The following is a 19,970-nucleotide window of genomic DNA, read 5'->3' as shown; positions in this document are numbered from 1 at the left end:
AATCGCTTGACCAAGAAAAGGCTGTGGGCCCAGACAAGTTGAGCCCAAGATTGCTGAGATGTGCAGACCAGCTAGCAGCACCTCTAACTCGCATCTTTCAGTAAATGGCCCTCTCTATGGAAAGAGGCAAATGTAGTCCCTGTTCACAAAAAGAAGAGCAGAGCAGAAATCAGCAACTACAGGCCAGTGTCACTCCTGTCAATCACTGGTAAGATCCCAGAGACAATAATCTCAAGACAAATGACAGAGTTTTTTGACTACCACTCACTACTTTGTGATCGTCAATATGGCTTCAGGAAAGGTTACTCTGCTGCTGATCTGTTGTTAAACCTCTCCACTAAGTGGCACCAGTCACTGGATGAATCCAAAGTCAGCTGTGTGGTAGCACTGGACATTGCTGGCGCTTTCGACCGGGTGTGGCACCAGGGCCTCTTAGCAAAACTTCAAGCACTGGGAATTGCAGGCTCTACGCTATGTCTCCTCAGTGATTACCTTCATGGTAGATCTCTAAGTGTAGTTCTCAATGGAACGGAATCAGCAAGACATCCTATTGGGGCAAGTGCTCCACAAGGAAGCGTGCTGGGACCATTGTTATGGACTGTCTACTTCAACGACCTTCTTCATCTCATCCCATAACCCATAACCATGAAGAACCATGTTGTAAATCCTGCAAACAAGGCAGCCAGGAAGCTTACAGCACTTCGCCGTATCTCGCATCTACTTGACAGTAGGGGTTGCAAGATTCTGTACGAGGCACAAGTACGCTCACACCTTGAGTATGCTCCACTTTCTTGGTTTGCCCGCCCCCCTCTCATCTGCGACTGCTTGACAGAGTAGAGAACAGAGCAAGACGTCTCGTCTGTTGCCTGGACTCATCCTGGATAGATCTGTCATTTCAGCAGAGCCTTCAACATAGGAGGGATGTGGGTGGCCTTACTGTTATGTACAAGGCCAATATTGCCAAAGTACCACACTTGGATCCACTTCGAGGACAGCGTGAAACAAACTTTTATGCCACAAGACGGGCAGAAAGCAGCAACTTCACTCTGGCTGTACCCTTCTCCAGAACATCACTCCATCTGAGATCATATATACCAAGGATGACTCGAGTATGGAACACATTCGTACAGCATAATGATGTCAACGAGATAAAGTCAGTTGATCAAATGAAAATGCTGGCCCACAGATAGCTCCAATTTCATCCTGTTCCCTACTTGTATGTCTCATAACAATAAAAATGCTTTCAAATGAGCTGATGTAGGTAACAGCTCTTAGCTTGCCAATAAAGTTAGGAATCCTTAACCTGTAAATAGCTTGTCAATAAAGCTAGGGATCCTTAACCTTGCCAAAACCTGTGTAAAAAAAAAGAGAGTGTAGTCAACAAGAGAGAGTGTAGCCAACAAGAGAGTGTAGCCAACAAGAGAGATTGTAGTCAACAAGAGAGAGTGTAGTCAACAAGAGAGAGTGTAGTCAACAAGAGAGAGTGTAGTCAACAAGGGAGAGTGTAGTCAACAAGAGAGAGTGTAGTCAACAAGGGAGAGTGTAGTCAACAAGAGAGGGAGTGTAGTCAACAAGAAACTGTGCCCAACAGAGAGAAAGTGTGTGTGTACTCACCTATTTGTACTCACCTAGTTGTGGTTGCACGGGTCGATTCATATCTCCTGGCCCCGCCTCTTCACTGGCCGCTACTGGGTGTGTGTGTGTACTCACCCAATTGTGGTTACAGGGGCCAATTCATAGCTCTTGTCCCGCAATCTAAATAAGTAGGACCCCAATGGAAATAAGTCACTCTGACTTTTTTGGGTTATCCCAGGTTCTCTACACGTATGCTGCTGTGTATGGTAATCTATGCAACTGTATTTGTGTATACCTGAATAAACTTTCTTACTCTCCATTGGTCGCTACTAGGTCCAATCTCTTCCTGCTCTGTGTGTGAGTACTCACCTAGTTGTACTTACCTAGTTGTGGTTGCAGGGGTCGATTCACAGCTCCTGTCCCCGCCTCTTCGCCGGCCGTTACTAGGTCACTTCCCGCTCCGTGAGCTTTATCATACCTCTTCTTAAAGCTATATATGGATCCTGCCTCCAGTACATCACTTCCCAGACTATTCCACTTCCCGACACTCTGTGACTGAAGAAATACTTCCTAACATCTCTGTGATTCATCTGAGTCTTCAACTTCCAACTGTGACCCCTTGTTGCTGTGTCCCATCTCTGGAACATCCTGTCTGTCCACCTTGTCGACTCCTCTCAGTATTTTGTGTGTCGTTATCAAATCCCTCCTATCTCTCCTGTCCTCCAATGTCGTCAGGTCGATTTCTCTTAACCTCTCCTCGTAGGACATACCCCTTAGCTCCGGGACCAGTCTAGTTGCAAACCTTTGCACTTTCTCTAGTTTCCTTACTTGCTTGGCTAGGTATGGGTTCCAAACTGGTGCTGCATATTCCAATATGGGCCTAACGCACACACTGTACAGGGTCCTGAACGATTCCTTATTAAGATGTCGGAATGCTGTTCTTAAGCTGCCGCAGTTATTTGGTTGATGTGCGCCTCGGGACATGTGCCAGGTGTTATACTCACCCCAAGGTCCTTTTCCTTGAGTGAGGTCTGTAGTCTCTGGCCCCCTAGACTGTACTCCGTCTGCAGTCTTCTTTGCCCTTCCCCAATCTTCATGATTTTGCACTTGGTGGGGTTGAATTCTAGGAGCCAGTTGCTGGACCAGGTCTGCAGCCTGTCCAGATCCCTTTGTAGTTCTGCCTGGTCCCCGTCCGATTGAATTCTTCTCATCATCTTCACATCATCTGCAAACAGCGACACTTAGGAGTGTATTCCTCCTGTCATGTCGCTCACAAATACCAGAAACAGCACCGGTCCTAGGACTGACCGATGTGGAACCCCGCTCGTCACAGGCGCCCACTCTGACGCCTCGCCACGTACTATGACCCGCTGCTGTCTTCCTGACAGGTTTTCCCTGATCTATTGCAGTGCCTTCCCTGTTATCCCTGCCTGGTCCTCCAGTTTTTGCACTAGTTTCTTGTGTGGAACTGTGTCAAACGCCTTCTTACAGTCCAAGAAAATGCAATCTACCCACCCCTCTCTCTCCTGTCTTACTGCTCTCACCCTGTCATAGAACTCCAATAGGTTTGTGGTTTGGTGGCTAAAGCTCCCGCTTCACACACGGAGGGCCCGGGTTCGATTCCCGGCGGGTGGAAATTCCGACACGTTTCCTTACACCTATTGTCCTGTTCACCTAGCAGCAAATAGGTACCTGGGTGTTAGTCGACTGGTGTGGGTCGCATCCTGGGGGGCAAGATTAAGGACCCCAATGGAAATAAGTTAGACAGTCCTCGATGACGCACTGACTTTCTTGGGTTATCCTGGGTGGCTAACCCTCCGGGGTTAAAAATCCAAACGAAATCCTATCCTATCCCCTGAAACCGGGCTGGCTGTCGTTGATAAGCTCATTCCTTTCTAGGTCCCCCACCACTCTTCTGATGATCTTCTCCGTGTGTGTGTGTGTGTGTGTGTACTCACCTAATTGTGGTTGCAGGGGTCGAAACTCAGCTCCTGGCCCCGCCTCTTCACTGATCGCTACTAGGTCCTCTCTCTCTCTGTTTCCTGAGCTTTGTCATACCTCTTCTTAAAACTATGTATGGTTCCTGCCTCCACTACTTTACTTGCTAGGCTATTCCACTTCCTGACGACTCTATGACTAAAGAAATACTTCCTAACGTCCCTGTGACTCGTCTGAGTCTTCAGCTTCCAGTTGTGACCCCTTGTTTCTGTGTCCCCTCTCTGAAATAACCTGTCTCTGTCCACCTTGTCTATTCTCTGCAGTATCTTGTATGTCGTTATCATGTCTCCCCTGACCCTTCTGTCCTCCAGTGTCGTCAGTCCGATTTCCCTCAACCTTTCCTCGAACGACATTCCCCTGAACTCTGGAACTAGCCTTGTTACAAACCTTTGTACTTTCTCTAACTTCTTGACATGCTTGACCAGGTGTGGGTTCCAGACTGGTGCTGCATACTCCAGTATGGGCCTAACAAACAGTGTACAGTACGATCTATGTGAGCCTGAGCTTGCTACCACCTGCAGCTCATAAGACTGCCATCCCCACGAGCCCCTTTGGGGCGGGGTAGATGGCAGACCAGAGGCCTAGCTTCTCCCTACGAGCCCCGTGAGGGCGGGGACTGTGGCTAGGCCTGGGGACAGTTGGTCCCAAAGATGAGGGGGTACTTGTACCTCCTCCCATGGGAGACTTAGGTCTCGAGATACTCCCCAGATAGGGAGCCAAGGCCGGGTCACCACTACTTGGAAAAGACCCGGGCCGGGAGAATACCGGCGAATAAAAAAAAAAGTGTTCAGTGTCTTGTGTGTACTCAACTGCCTCCCAGCATACATAAGGGGGATTACCAACAGACCCCTGGCAGTCTTCAAGCTGGCACTGGACAAGCACCTAAAGTTGGTTCCTGATCAGCGGGGCTGTGGCTCGTACGTTGGTTTGCGTGCAGCCAGCAGTAACACCCTGGTTGATCAGGCTCTGATCCACCAGGAGGCCTGGTCACAGACCGGGCCGCGGGGGCGTTGACCCCCGGAACTCTCTCCAGGTAAACTCCAGGTACTCACCTAGTTGAGGTTGCAGGGGTCGAGTCCGAGCTCCTGTGTGTGTGTGTGTGTGTGTGTGTGTGTGTGTGTGTGTGTGTGTAGCCATGATGGGTGTGGCCGCGGGTGTTGACATTAGAGGCGAGGGATCACTGGTGTACAGGATGACTCACGCTGCCACCAGTCCACGTCTTGCATCGTCATCATTCTGCAAAAAAAAAAATGATGGCACATTTTCAACATTTTATCCATTGACTACACACACACAATTTTAATTGAATGTATGAAATCAACAGGGAAATTATATATGTGTATAATTATTACGTATACAAGATTTGTTTTTTCTCTCGTATATGTAAGATACATATGTCATGTATGTGAAAATGTGGCAACGTGAAGAAGAATGTTTAATGTATTGTTCTATTGCAGGTTTCACAGATACAATGGAAATTCGAGCATCGATGGAAATGAGCCTCTTCTGAGTTTTGGGGGATTATTCTAGATACTTTTACACATGATACTATGCAAGACAATTGTAATCATCCAAAATTGTTACTTAATCATACTACGTAATTAATTAAGTAAGTTTATTCAGGTAGACACAAATACAGTTACATAGATTATCATACATAGCAACATATGTGTAGAGAACCTAGGATAAGCCAAAAAAGTCAGTGACTTATACCAAATGCTATGGAAATTAGTCACAGATGAATTTTTGTGTAAAGTATTAATTGACAATATTTCAGTCTCGTACATATACTGATAGAAATTAATTTTAAATAGCATATATATATATATATATATATATATATATATATATATATATATATATATATATATATATATATATATATATATATATATGTATGTATATATATATATATATATATATGTTTTTTTTTTTACTGGTGTAGTGTATTCGAGTGAGGTGAGAGATCATCCGAGACTGGTACCGTCTTATGTGCATGATGGTGAAGCATGATGCTGACCACAGCCTCGGTTCACACAACGTGTAAACAATCATTGACAAACCCTTCAAACCGGTCTGAATTATCTCTATGGCTCGTCTTGATCTAAGCAGCGCTGTAGCTCACCCCTGACCTTGTGCCAGCCATTAACTACAGCAGACTGAGGCGTGGATGGTGAGGAAGAAGAGCAGCAGTGTGAGTTAAGGGAGGTGTGAGGCTGCAAGAGGCGTGGCCAGCTCCCCAGTTGACTTGTGGTTACCACTCTTTCAGCACAAAGAAATCCGCTTTGTCATTAGTGTTTCATGGTGATTGTCAGCGAGCAGTGAGGACGTGGAGGAGTGTAGCTCAGCACCGGGAAGTTAGGAGATTGTTCCTCTCAGTGATCCACTAGTGTGACCACCCGAGGCAACACATCATAATGGGTAAGTCTCGCCAACTCCTCGCATCTCCTTTTTTCCTTCTGTCGTCTCATTTTGAATGTAGACATCAGTAAAACAAGTAACTTTTGCTATTAACTTATTTTTTATGATTGAATTCATTAGCATTACTTTGTAGCAGGAGTGCTGATCTTTTTTTTCTTTCTCACGACCATGTACGCTAGCAAGTAAGTCCTACAAACTTTTAATTACGTTCGGTATATATACACTTATTTTTTTTAATGTGTTTTTTTGAATCTGAGTAATGAAGTCACGGAAGAAAAGTCACAGTTTTGGGTGTCGAGATGAAAAAGTCAAGAGTGCTTGTAGTTAGTGTCGGCACACCTGACTAAGCTAACTAAATCTAACATAGCCTAACTTAATCTAACATAGCCTAACTTAATCTAACATAGCCTAACTTAATCGAACATAGCCTAACTTAATCTAAAATAGCCTAACTTAATCGAACATAACCTAACTTAATCTAACATAGCGTAACTCAATCTAACATAGCCTGATCTAATCTAGCATAGCCTAATTTAATCTAACGTAGCCTAACCTAATCTAACCCAATCTAACATAGTCTAACCTAATCTAACCCAATCTAACCCAGTCTAACATAGCCTAACCTAATCTAACCCAGTCTTACATGGCCTAACCTAATCTAGCTCAGTCTAACATAGCCTAACCTAATATAACAACTTAACCTGATTCAACCTAGCCTAATCTAATCTAACTGAACTTAACCTGATTCAACCTAGCCTAATCTAATCTAACTGAACTTAACCTAATCTAGCCTAGCCTAATCTAATCTAACTGAACTTAACCTAATCTAACCCAGCTTAATTTACTTTAACGTAATCTAATTTCACTAACCTAATCTGTGTCATTATGTACTTGATTGCCGGGACAGAACCCCATCAACTTTACAAACAAAACATACCCATATCTGTAACAGAGGAAATACAGTTTTCTGCTGTAGAAATTATTATTTGTTAACATATCAATCATAATAACACAGCACAATAATAGTAATAATAATAATGCTGTAATAATAATTAAAAAAATAACACTTTGAGCAGCGACTCTGCAGCAGTGATGAGTTGGGTTGCTAGCTGCAGCCTTACCACCCACAATAATGACCCACACAAACATGGATCACCCCACTATTTTTCATCATTACCTGTCATTATTATTCTATATTAGATCAGGTTAGAGTAAGTTATATAAGGAAAAATAGTGTAGTGATGCAGGTGAGCATGGGTCAATGTTGTTGGTGGTGAGGCTGCAGTGAGCAACCCAGTCACCCACCACTGTTTAATGCATTATTATTATTATTATTATTATTATTATTATTATTATTATTATTATTATTATTATTATAGCTGATCTATTGATAAATAATTATTATCCTTTGTTATGGATATGGATATTTTGTGGTATGTGTGTAATGTTAATGTGGTTCTGTCCTGAGATTAAAGTGCATAATGACTCTAACCTAACTTAACCTATTCTGACCATGTTTAAATTAATCAGATTTTATCAGACTTTTATACCTGTGAATTTTTTCTTTGATACTTTTTACCTGTGACTTCATTATTTGTTACCATTTCTTGATAGTTCTTGTTCCTGTAATATTTTTTTTCCAGGCGGGGAGGGCCTGGCTCAGGAATGAGCCTCAGAAACAATGATCTTTGGAATCATTAACAAATATAATGAAATTACTTTTTCCATGATATCTGGGAAAGTAGCTGCCACTGCTATTCTTATGCTCCCATTCAAATATCTGCTAAATAATATTTACCAAATTAAGTTCCCAAATAAAAAATTTAAATGGTGTGCTTGCTCTTCAGTTGGTAGCAATCTCAACTCACACACTGAGGGATCGGAGTTCACCACCCAGAGAAGGTGGCAGTGTTGGGCTTGTTTCTTTACACCTACCCTTGTTCATCTAGTAGTTAAGTATAGTAGATACCTGGGTGTTAGTCGACTGGTGTGTTGCATGCTGGGGGAGAGGGTTAAAAAAACCTCAGTAAAAATATGTCTTGGTTACTAACCCTTCAAGTTAATAATCTGAACAAAATCTTCAACAGTTGTATCCTGTAGCTTAGTGTTAAAGCATTTGACTCTCAACTTTTGGTTAAGAGTCTAATGCTGATTTGATTGCCTGGTGAAAGGAATCTTATGGGCAACTCTCCGTATACCTGTTGTCCTTATTCGCTTAATATCAGTCCATCAGTCGTTTGTACAAAGTTGATATATAATATTATTATATTATATACTGTATCACATGGAAAGCCCCTTAGTTATGCAGAGCATTCTGGGCAAGCTTAAACCTAACATTTCTAGAATGACTTTTTTTTTAATACAGTTTTACAGGCTAAGAGCTGTTATCCTATCTCAGCACATTTCAAAGCCCAACACAGTTTTACAGGCTAAGAGCTGTTATCCTATCTGAGCACATTTCAAAGCCCAGTGACCCACAACAGTTGGCTAACACCCATGTACCTACTTACTGCTAGGTGAACAAGGGCAGCAGGTGTAAGGAAACATCTTCATTTCCTCCTGGCTGGAGACCAAACCACTGATACTCAGTATGTGAGCTGAATGCATTACCAACTGTGCCATGGGTAAACCTTACGGTTTATATCCGTTCCATGTCCAACTAATGCTATTTCTACTCAGGTAAGAGATGTGCTGAGAAAGCTTATTACAACAAATTTACATGAAGCAGATAAAATTATAGGAAGGTACATGGTATTAAGAACACTTGGATTATGCTGTATACATGTATTAAAATTATTCAGTTAATTCAGAATAAAATTACAATAAGAGTGAAACTAGTAACATGAATTATTACAAATGTTATGAGGCACTATTTTACATATGTAATATGTACATAGGACATTAATGATATTCCCAGTAAAATAAATTCAGTGAGAATGACTCAAATGTATATGCAGCAGATAAAATCATAGCAAGGTACATGAAAGTATGAATAATTAGTTTATGCTATATTAAAAGTATTCAGTAATTCAAAATAAAATTCTAATAAAAATTACAATAAGGATGAAGCTATTTACCTGAATTGATACAAAATATGATGAGATAATGTATACTTATCTAGTAATAAATGAGAATTGAAGAATGGGTGGAACAAGAACAGGGACAATATGAGATGAAAGGCAGGGTTTTATGATTTATTTGGCATAATAAATTGTTGTCAGGATTACATTCAAGTAAGGTGTTTTTTAACAGTAGTTTTGAAGTGGTTGGCAGACAGGTAACCTCTGGAATCTTCAGGCAGAGTTCCAGAGTTCTAGATGTGTATTGTATTGAGTTTTTACACAGGTTGAGTCAGACTCGGAGAATATCATAGATATTTTGTGTCTTGTGTTATGCCAATGAGTTTTGTTGCAGCTATCAAGAAGAATTTTAGAGTAGAATTAATATTAAAATTGATTGCCTTGTATATGTATGCACAGTAGTATAAATGATTTTTAACCCTTTATGGGTCGACAGGCCCTCTCCAAGACTCGTTCTCAGGGTTGGCCAAATTTAAAAAAAATATATATATATATATTTTCTTATGAAAAGATAGAGAATCTTTTCTCGATCATATTGACACCAAAAGTATGAAATTTGATGGAAAACTTACGGAATTATGCTCTCGTGAAGTTAGCGGTCTCGACGATGTTTACGCATCGGCGATTTTGCCCACTTTGAGCCCTATTTTCGGCCAATTCCAGTGTACTAGTCGACAAATCATAACTATTTCTCTAGGACTATTTTTTCTATTGAATGAGTACAAGAAACCACCCATTTACTGATTTCAATTATCCAATACAATGGTCAGAATTTAGCAATTTTGCCAATTTCACACAAATTTCAAAAGATGCCAGTTTCCAAATAGGGTCCAGAATAAACAAAAAAGACATTCCTGGCACTAAAATAACATTTCCTCTGTTCATTAGTCACATCCCCAGGCCCCTTTTATATTTCTTTGGCTTTCTACTTTCAATTTTTATTCTTACAAAAAATAGAAGATTTACTGTTATGCAGACTGCTGCATTAGTGTAGAAATGGTATAAATAATATCAGCGCACTTGTGAAAGAATATTAGACTTGCCAGTTGATGTGTATTGGACGCTTGGCATGATTTGTTTACCTGGAGAGTTTACCTGGAGAGAGTTTCGGGGGTCAACGCCCCCGCGGCCCGGTCTGTGACCAGGCCTCTACATTTGAACTTTGGTAAAAATCGAACATTTCTGCTACTTTGAGCTCAATTTCAAGGTACTTTTCATTGTAAAACCAGTCAAAATCATCTCAATTTCTGTAATATGTCTTCCATTCTATAAAATGAGACCAAGAAAACTAGAATACAACAATAAATACCATACAAAAATACAGTGCAAAGTCGCTGCCTTATTCCAAAAACACGATCAAAGTTATTTTTTTTCTCATTATGCACTGTGTGCTGCAGGATTTTTTTTTATACTGCACACACTGACCACATAGACCCATTCTTTCATATGTATGCCTACCAGCTTTCTCCCACTAGATTTGAGGACGCTAGAATTTAGGCGTACTAATACGTCAAAAACCCTGGGTCGTAAGCTGTACTAGTATGGCCAAAACCCTCAAAGGGTTAAGTATAGACTTGAAGAGTGGGGGAGTGTGTCACATGGCACCAGACTTGGTTATCATTCATACAGCCACTTTCTGTTGAATTATTATTGGCTTTAAGTGATTTGCTGTAGTGGATCCCTAAGCATAAATAGCATAGGTGAGGTAAGTCTGGCTTGTTTGGCAGTGCACTTGCCTCGCACACTGAGTGTCCATGGTTCAATTCCAGAACACACGCTTTCTTTTTTTATCTTTGTTTTAGGATGTTGATGTAACAGTATACTATATGGGACAGAATTTGTGACTGATTTTGGACAATTTCCTATTTCTAAAATAGTTAGGCAAGATTGGAAGATCCTGTCAAATTTTAGCTTCTCCCATGACATGTGATTCCTTATTTGTAATGCAGAGTTGTGTTCTGTCTACTGGTACTGTAAAATCATATACTGTTTTTTAAATTAATAATGGCTCTAACACTTATTAACTCTTGAATCTCATTATAGCGTTCTACCATGCATTTGTTTATGTGTGAGTGAATCATAATGTTGTGTACAAAATAGTATACTTATAGTATCTAAGTACAGTAGTAGATACAGTACTGTACTTGAAGTTTAAGCACTTCAGTAGATACTGGCAAAATTCCCACCAAAATTTTGATTTATTGGTTCTAGAATTTATATATTGTACATTGTATAGTAAGCTATTTTTTAACTATTTTATATTATTTTATGTTATTTGATTTCTAACGTCATTTAATTATATTAGAGGAGCTAACTGCCAGCCTTGAGAAACTTCGTGTGACTGCAGGTGACCCAACTCCTGAGCCATTTGAGAAACTGATCAACCAACTCCATGAACTGGGTAAGCACTTGTAATTAGGTTTGATCAACTCTCTTTTAGAACAAACTGACTAACATATTCAGTATTAAATTACTCATGTTTTTAATGTATCCAACATACTGTAATACCATTCAGGGAAGGTTCATTGATGCCATGATGGGGCTCTTGATTCAGGAAAATGGACCTGCCTTTCCCTTCTTTTGGTTTGAAACCAAATGTCTTCCATTGCCCCTGGCACTGTAGTGCTCCCCCCGTGTAATAATGTAAGCTGCTAGTCTGACAAGTCAAATAGTCAGTAAGGAAGCCAGGTCTAAAGTGACTGCAAGAATAAAGCCATCTACATTAGCTGTCAGCCTTTGCAAGTGATTAATTTTGGGTAAGTATCTTTAAGCAGGACATCAGAGGAAAATGAATTATTGCATGCAAAGGGCAGCAGGATTTACACTGTACTCCAGTATCCTTTCATATAGGAAAGTTGCTAGAAAAGCAAGGTCTTTTAAACTGATTAAATTATTGTAGTTTCATCCTGGATCTTCAGGTAAGGTAAGCCTTACCAAGTTGTTTCTTTCCTCTGGAGCTTTTTAGTAATAATAATAATATTTTTTTTTTTTTTTTTTTTTTTTTTTTTTTTTTTTTTTTTTTTTTTTTTTTTTTTTTTTTTTTTTCAATTTATTTTACAGCAAAAAGTGCCTTACATTATATCAAATGTCCATAGTGAAATTGTGAAATATACCTTGGTATGTGGAACTTGTGGAAAAGAACACTTGTGTACAGTTCAGAACATTTAAAAATAAAAATGTTTTGCCACAAGTGGCTTCACCCGTCCTTAGACTGATTAAGTCACTTGTGGCAAAATGTTTCCTTTAATAAATGTTCTGAAATGTACACACGTATTCTTTTCCAGTTTGTCGTTATCACAATACCATTTACAACTAGATAAATTTATGATTTCCTTTTAGCTCCCTCAGTGCCTGTTTTGCTCCCAATAAAGTGATGGCTAGCTTCCTACTAGGTTTATTTTTACTTATTTTGAGTTTATTCATTTATTAATGCAGTGCAGTAGTTAGATCTTTGTGATGGCAACAGTCCACTTAAAAATCGTGTTCTATTCATTTTCTTCTATATCTTTGCTCATAGTAAAAGAATTTGTAGTAGTATGCATATGATGTGACTATTGGTATTTTAAGACATATTTAATTGACTATTTTTTTAAATTGAAAAATATGGAAATTAGGTGTTGGGTTACCTAAGGTATTATTCAAAAACAGAGGATGGGTTATTGATGTGGGTTGGACATATAGAGAGGACATAGCAAAATAGGATGGGGTAGTGGGAGAGAGGGTAGGGGGGTCATTCCAGGAAGGTTTGGAGGAAAGGGGCAAGTGAGATTTTGAGTGCTAGAGGTCTGGACAGCCAACAGAGTTGCGTGAGCTTGTTAGATAGGAGTGAGCGGAGGCAAATGGTTTTTATGATTTGATGTGCTGCTGTACTGTGAGCTAGGTAACATTCATGAAGGGATTCAGGGAAATTGGTTAGCTGGAATTGAGTCCTGGAGGTGGGAAGTACAGAGCCTGCTTTATGGAGGATGGGTGGGCATATTGCAGTTCAGAAGGTTGTCTGAACTATGATGATGGCACACTTCTGGCAAGACTGTGCCTGAATGAATGATGGTGAAAGTGTTTCTTCTTTTTTTAGGTCACCCTACTTTTGCGGGAGATGGCTGATGTGTTAAAAAAAAAAAAAAGTACAGTCAATCTTTCAAATTTGCTGGCTTTAATTAGTCAACAGTTTGCTTGATAGACAGTCAGCTAAGAGATTTTTTATATTATTTAAGGTTTCTAGTTTCATGGAACTTTTAGGACCACATCCTCCCTGTAGATTTGAAAGGATGAATGTGCAGTAGATCATCATTTATCTGGCCCCTACTGGAAAAGAGGGTGTTACAAATTCTCAATACACCAGATGATCAAATCATTTTTATTTTTGTTTTTATTTTATTTTCTTTTTTTCACTTAGCTGCAGGATTGAACAAGACCACCAGATAATGTTGGAAGCTGCATAACTGATTGCTGAATAATGAATAATCACTGATCTGTATTATGAGCACTTTACAATTTCTTATGACATGACCACATAGATTACTATATGACTAATTTATATTTTGTTAGCATAGTTTTCATTTCTGTATTTTCAGATACTATACTTGACAGTATATTTTAGCTCCTTTGATGCTCCCAGTAAAATAGTAATTCTTTTAGCCTTTAGGCAAGTTGTTAAATCTGAAAATTTTAATAAAAACAGACAACTTTAATGATTTTTATCACTAGAATAATGTAAAGAAAAATAATCACTGTTTTCCCTTATACATGTACAAGTTTGGTTAGTAATAGATTGTAAATGGCTAATAATTTTTTGACATGGTATTAAAAATGTCACTAAAAGTTTAAACTGTTCTTAGAACATATTCTCACTAAACTTTCTTAAAAGTGTTGTTAGTTGAGAATTTTCCATAGTTACTGAAGTCAGATTCAGTAATTTTTGTTTTGATTAACTGACTTGTGAAATGCAAAAGTGAGATATCCAGAGAAAATTGTGTGGTAAATGTGTCAGTTTATTAGGCAGATTCTTCATTGCATAAATAAACATTTCAATTACAGAAGTTCTCTGATTCTTTCTTTTCTTATTTTTTATTAGAGGACAGCACTACAGTATGTGAGGAATTGGTAGCAGGAGGGATTCTACCACTTACAGTAGCAGCCATTCAAAGCTCTGTAGTTGAGGTTCAAGGAAAGGGAGCCGAATTAGTAGCTGAGTTGGCCAAGGTATATGGTAGATAGGTTCAGGTATACATGTACTGTACTATGTGATTAACTCATGCACCTTTGTAATGTTGCATTTCTGCAACTTTGGAAAAATTTGAAAATTTTAATCCCACTTTTAATGTAATTATTTGAAAATAATTTGTCTTCACAAACCCTAATACAAGGGGTATTTATCTTAATACAGTGGAACCTCAAATATCAAACTACTCCCAACTCAACCAATTATGTAAGTGTATTTTTGTAAGTGCTTTTATAAGTGTATTTTTGAGGGTCTGAAATGAACTAATCTAATTTATATTATTCCTGATGGGAATAAATTCGTTCGGTAACTGCACCCGAACAGCTGTCTGGAATGAAGAAAGTTCAATATTTGAGGTTCCACTGTATTTATGTACTTTGTCATTATTGATTTAACGCTTTCACTGTCAAGACCCCTGCTCACAAACTTGCTCTCAGCGTTGAAAAAAATTAAAAAAAAAAAAAAAAAATTTCTTGTGAGAGGATGGAGAATCTTTTTCCGGTGGTTATGACGGAAAAAGTACGAAATTTGATGGAACACTTGCAGAATTATACTCTCAGAAAGTTAGCAGTCTTGGTGATGTACTATATGCATCGGAGATTTCACCCACTTTGAGCCCCATTTTTGGCCGATTCCATGTTCCAGTTGACCAAACTCATAGCTATTTTGCTAGAACTCCATTTGTTCTATTGATTGAGTACAAGAAACCGCCCATTTACCGATTTCAACTACCCAGTAAAGTGGTCAGAAATTTAAAATTTGACAATTTTAACAAATTTCAAAAGATGCCAATTTTAAAATAGGGTCCAGAATAAACAATGCTGATATTCCTTGCACTAAAATAACATTTTCTCTGTTCATTAGTCACTTCTCCAGGCCCCTCTTGTGTTACTCTTGCTTTCCACTTTGAATTTTTTTCACACAAAAAATAGAAGATTTACTGTTATACAGACTACTGCATTATTGTAGTAATTGTATAAATAATGTCAACCCATTTGTGACTGCGTATTAGACTGGCCAGTTGGACACGTATTGGACGGTGACGTCATTTGTTTACTCTTGAACATTGGCAAAAATTGAACATTTCCGCTAGTTTGAGCTCAATTTAAAGGTACTTTTCATCGTGAAACCAGTCAAAATCATCTCTGTTTCTGTAATATATCTTCAATTCTATCAAATGAGACCAAGAAAATGAGAATACAACCATAAATACCATATGAAAATACACCTCAAAGTCGGCTTTGTGATCCAAAAACAAAGTCGAAGTTTTTTACTCTCATGCACTGCGTGCTGCAGAATTTCTTTTATGCTGCTCACACTGAACATGCAGACCCATTCTCTCAGGTGTAAGTCTACCAGCTTTCTCCCACTAGAATTGAAACCGCTAAAATTTTGGCGTATTAATACGGCACCAACACTGGCTTGTAAGCCATACTGATACGACACTGACAGTGAAAGGGTTAATAATGCCACTGTTTCATAGTACAGTAGTTTATAAGTACACTTTATAGTACATAATAAACAAATAAAGATTGTAATATTGCAACACTTGTAGGTGAGCAGTCCACAGTGCAAAGTAACCATAGGGGGGGAGGGGAAGGATGACTTTGCTTAAGGAAAGGAAATTTTATGTTGCAAAGCAACATACCTTCAGGAGCAGTGCAATAAGGTAATTGAAGTGCAAAATTGCTGAAGCAGGTGTGCTTGCCAACACATCCCAGCTTGGAAAGGAGGGGACCAGCCAGCCTCAGGCTCAACCAACTGCCAACCATTAGGTACCAGAGGCATAAAGTAGTACTTTTAAGAAAAACAGAAAACAGCAGGTAAGCACATAAGCATTAAAACATGGTGGTAAATGGAAGATTGTACCCCTATTGAGCTGTCAAATGTCTTTGTTCTGTTCAAAGAAGCAATAACATACTTCATTCATATTTTTGGCATTCCAAACAACTCTGCCATGTTCTGCGAATTTTCCATTACACTTATAAGTACTTAAATAACAAAAAAGGCACAATACCGTGACTGGAACAATACACAAATAACCCGCATATGTGTGGGTTATTTGTGTATAAGTACGTAAACTCATAAATCTAATATGATTGACTAGTAATTGCTGATTTTTAATGAATCCTAGAAGTTTCAAAATTTTTTTAAATTTTTTAACCCTTCCAGTGGCTGTCACACAGAATGGTGTCACCGAGACCAGGGTCCTTTGCATAGTTCTATGTCATGAGCCCTGTACATTTGTAGCCTGAAGTGTCTTTAGGAAATTACAAAACTCAATGATATTGCGACGCGACTTCTCTACCTTAGGGAGTTTGTAGAAAAAACCTTGATAGCAGGTAGGAAGACTCATTATAGGACTGACCCTGGGTTAACTCCACAAAGTAGGAATGTATTAGTTCTTCCATTCAATGAGAACTTTTCTGTTTTGACAAAAGCTCTTAAAAAGATATATCATACACATAGTCTTTAAGAATTCACCAAAAAATATGGCAGGAGTTGTGTACAGAGTGGGTTGCAGCAGTTTTAATTTATTTTGCATCTGACAAGCTGGTAAATCCCTTGAATCTAGTGTAACACAACACCAATACTTGATCCAGACAGCGTAAGAATCTAACATATTTAATCACATACAAGTATGTAACACACCTGCTAAATGGTCGGAAGACAGACTTATAATTCCTAGTGCATCATGACTGGATAAAAACACCTTAGAATCGGCAGTTATAAAACATGATAGCCTTGCATTATATAATAATAGCTTAGGCTGCATTCTTGATTGAGGCTATTGTACATAATCTTAAACCCAATAATTTCACACATGCTCCCAACTGCCTTAGCCCTTTCAGGGTCCATGCCGTAGATCTACGGCTTTACGTTCAGGGTCCAAACCGTAGATCTACGCCATGAGCTCAGCTCAGCTCTGAAGCTGTGAGTGGTAAATTTGGGCCTAGATATGAGAGAATACATCTATGTGGTATGTGTGCACCACATAAAACAAATCCTGCAGCACACAGTGTATAATGAGATAAAAAAACTGAGACCGTGTTTTTCGATTAAAACAGAGACTTTGCAGTGTTTTTTCGTATGTTTTTTATAGTTGTATTTGCGATTTCTTGGTCTCATTTGATAGAATGGAAGACATATTACAGAAAGAGAGATAATTTTGATTGGTTTTAGCACTGGAAATGGCTTGAAACTGAGCTCAAAGTAGTGGAAATGTTAAATTTTTTCCAGTGTTCAAGAGTAAACAAACGACCTCACACATCTAATACACGCCAGCTGGTGGGTCTAATATACATTCACAAATGTGGTGATGATATTTATTCAATTATTACAATATTGCATAACAGTAAATCTTCTATTTTTTGGTTTGAATAAAAATTCATTATGTGAATAAAAAATCAAAATGGAATTCATTTGTAAAGCCTCAAAACATAACTAATGAACAGAGGAAATGTTAGTTTAGTGCCAGGAATACCTACATTGTTTATTCTGGACCCTATTTTGAAATAGGAATATTTTGAACTTTGTGTTAAATTGGCCAAATTACCAATTTCCAATCACTTTATTTTGTAGTTGAAACAGTTGACTTGGCGATTTCTTGTGCTCAGTCGATAGAATAGAAGTAATACTAGTGAAATAGCCAAGAATTTGGTCGACTGGAATAATGTAATTGGCCAAAAATGGGAGTCAGTCTGCAAAATCGCCAATTTGTAAATATCGTTGACGCATCAAAATTCGCGAGAGCATAATTTCGTCAATTTCCCATCAAATATCATGTTTTTTGTTTTATTACCTTCAGAAAAAGATTCTCTACCATTTCATAAGAAAAAATAACAATTTTTTTTTTTTTTTTTTTTTAACCCTTTCAGGGTCCAAGGCCCAAATCTGGAGTCACGCACCAGTGTCCAAGAATTTTCAAAAAAAAAATTTGTTATTTTTTCTTATGAAATCGTAGAGAATCTTTTTGTGAAGGTAATAAAACAAAAAGTACGAAATTTGGTGGAAAATTGACGAAATTATGCTCTCGCGAATTTTGATGTGTCAGCGATAATTACGAATCGGCGATTTTGCCGACTTTGACTCCCATTTTAGGCCAATTACATTATTTCAATCAACCAAATTCTTAGCTATTTCACTAGTATTACTTCTATTCTATCGATTGAGCACAAGAAATCGCCAAGTCAACTGTTTCAACTACAAAATAAAGTGATCGGAAATTGTTAATTTGGCCAATTTAACACAAATTTCAAAATATTCCAATTTCAAAATAGGGTCCAGAATGAACAATGTAGGCATTCCTGGCACTAAACTAACATTTCCTCTGTTCATTAGTTATGTTTTGAGGCTTTACAAATAAATTCCATTTTGATTTTTTATTCACATAATGAATTTTTATTCACACCAAAAAATAGAAGATTTACTGTTATGCAATACTGTAATAATTGTATAAATATCATCACCATATTTGTGAATGTATATTAGACCCACCAGTTGACGTGTATTAGACGTGTGAGGTCGTTTGTTTACTCTTGAATATCGGCAAAAATTTAACATTTCTGCTACTTTGAGCTCAGTTTCAAGCCATTTCCAGTGCTAAAACCAATCAAAATCATCTCTATTTCTGTAATATGTCTTCCATTCTATCAAATGAGACCAAGAAATCGCAAATACAACTATAAAAAACATACGAAAAAACACTGCAAAGTTGCTGTTTTAATCGAAAAATCATGATTTCATTTTTTTCTCTCATTATACACAGTGTGCTGCAGGATCTGTTTTATGTGGTGCACACATACCACATAGATGTATTCTCTCATATCTAGGCCCAAATGTACCACTCACAGTTTATCAGAGTGAGCTGAGCTCATGGCGTAGATCTACGGTTTGGACCCTGAACGTAAAGCCGTAGATCTACGGGACGGACCCTGAAAGGGTTAATTCTTGGACCCTGGTGCACACTTTGAAATTTGGCCTCTGGACCCTGAAAGGGTTAAATATTATGATTCAGGACAGACATCAGGACAACAGCCTGCCTCTATATGTTAAAATTCTGTTTTTTGACTAGTCAGGCTTGGCACACCAAATGCATTAGACCATTTGTTCTCCCAATAGGTTGAGGAGGGTGAACAGGTGTGTTGGTGTGCATTAATTACTTTGATTGTTATTTGTTTAAGTGTGTATCACCATTCCCATGTGAGCCTGTTTTTCCTGTGCCTTGCCTTTGATTTTGACATCTCTGCTGTGAAACTCGAAGTTCCTTGGGGACTAAGTATTTAAAGAAAAGAAAAAACTTCATTTTGTTGAGTTTACCTGAGCTTAGCCCCATTTTCCATAAATGCCCCATTCTCATTGTCATCATATAGGCAATGATTTTATTTGGTAATTCAGTCGGGCCCAGTTGTTTTCAATTGAATTTAAACTATTACTTAAAAAGATGGGTGGGGCTACCTACTCAGTTTGATTATTAAAAGTTTTAAGCATTTCTGAAGCATTTAGATATTGACGAATGTATTAATAATTTTCTAAAAAAGACCCAATACCTCTATAACAAGCACTGCCCTAAAAAAACTAAACAGATGACAGCTAAGAGACTGAACAGTCCCTGGTTAACACCCAGCATTCTCAAATCCATAAATACAAAACACCAATATGAAAAACAGTACAGA

The 19,970-nt window shown here is 38.4% G+C and overlaps 1 protein-coding gene and 1 long non-coding RNA gene across 3 annotated transcripts in view; one reads left to right on the top strand and one right to left on the bottom strand.

Moving 5' to 3' along the window:
• LOC138852718 (uncharacterized) overlaps nucleotides 1-19,970 on the bottom strand; it is a 299,461-nt gene that overhangs the window by 208,311 nt on the left and 71,180 nt on the right. The gene's annotated exons all lie outside the window — the stretch shown is intronic.
• The window catches only part of vimar (visceral mesodermal armadillo-repeats), a 92,332-nt gene continuing 77,903 nt past the window's right edge, over nucleotides 5,542-19,970 (top strand). The window contains exons 1-3 of one of the 2 annotated variants that reach the window (XM_053781092.2): nucleotides 5,542-5,994; nucleotides 11,380-11,475; nucleotides 14,149-14,276. In XM_053781092.2, the coding sequence (XP_053637067.1) occupies nucleotides 5,991-5,994; nucleotides 11,380-11,475; nucleotides 14,149-14,276 (228 nt within the window). In that variant the 5' untranslated portion in view covers nucleotides 5,542-5,990. The remainder of the gene's footprint in view (nucleotides 5,995-11,379; nucleotides 11,476-14,148; nucleotides 14,277-19,970) is intronic. The other variant, XM_053781094.2, reaches the window with a different exon arrangement.

The sequence above is a fragment of the Cherax quadricarinatus genome, chromosome 15 (assembly GCF_038502225.1).
Source record: "Cherax quadricarinatus isolate ZL_2023a chromosome 15, ASM3850222v1, whole genome shotgun sequence".
Lineage (NCBI taxonomy): Eukaryota > Metazoa > Arthropoda > Malacostraca > Decapoda > Parastacidae > Cherax > Cherax quadricarinatus.
This window is presented reverse-complemented; position numbering and strand designations above follow the sequence as displayed.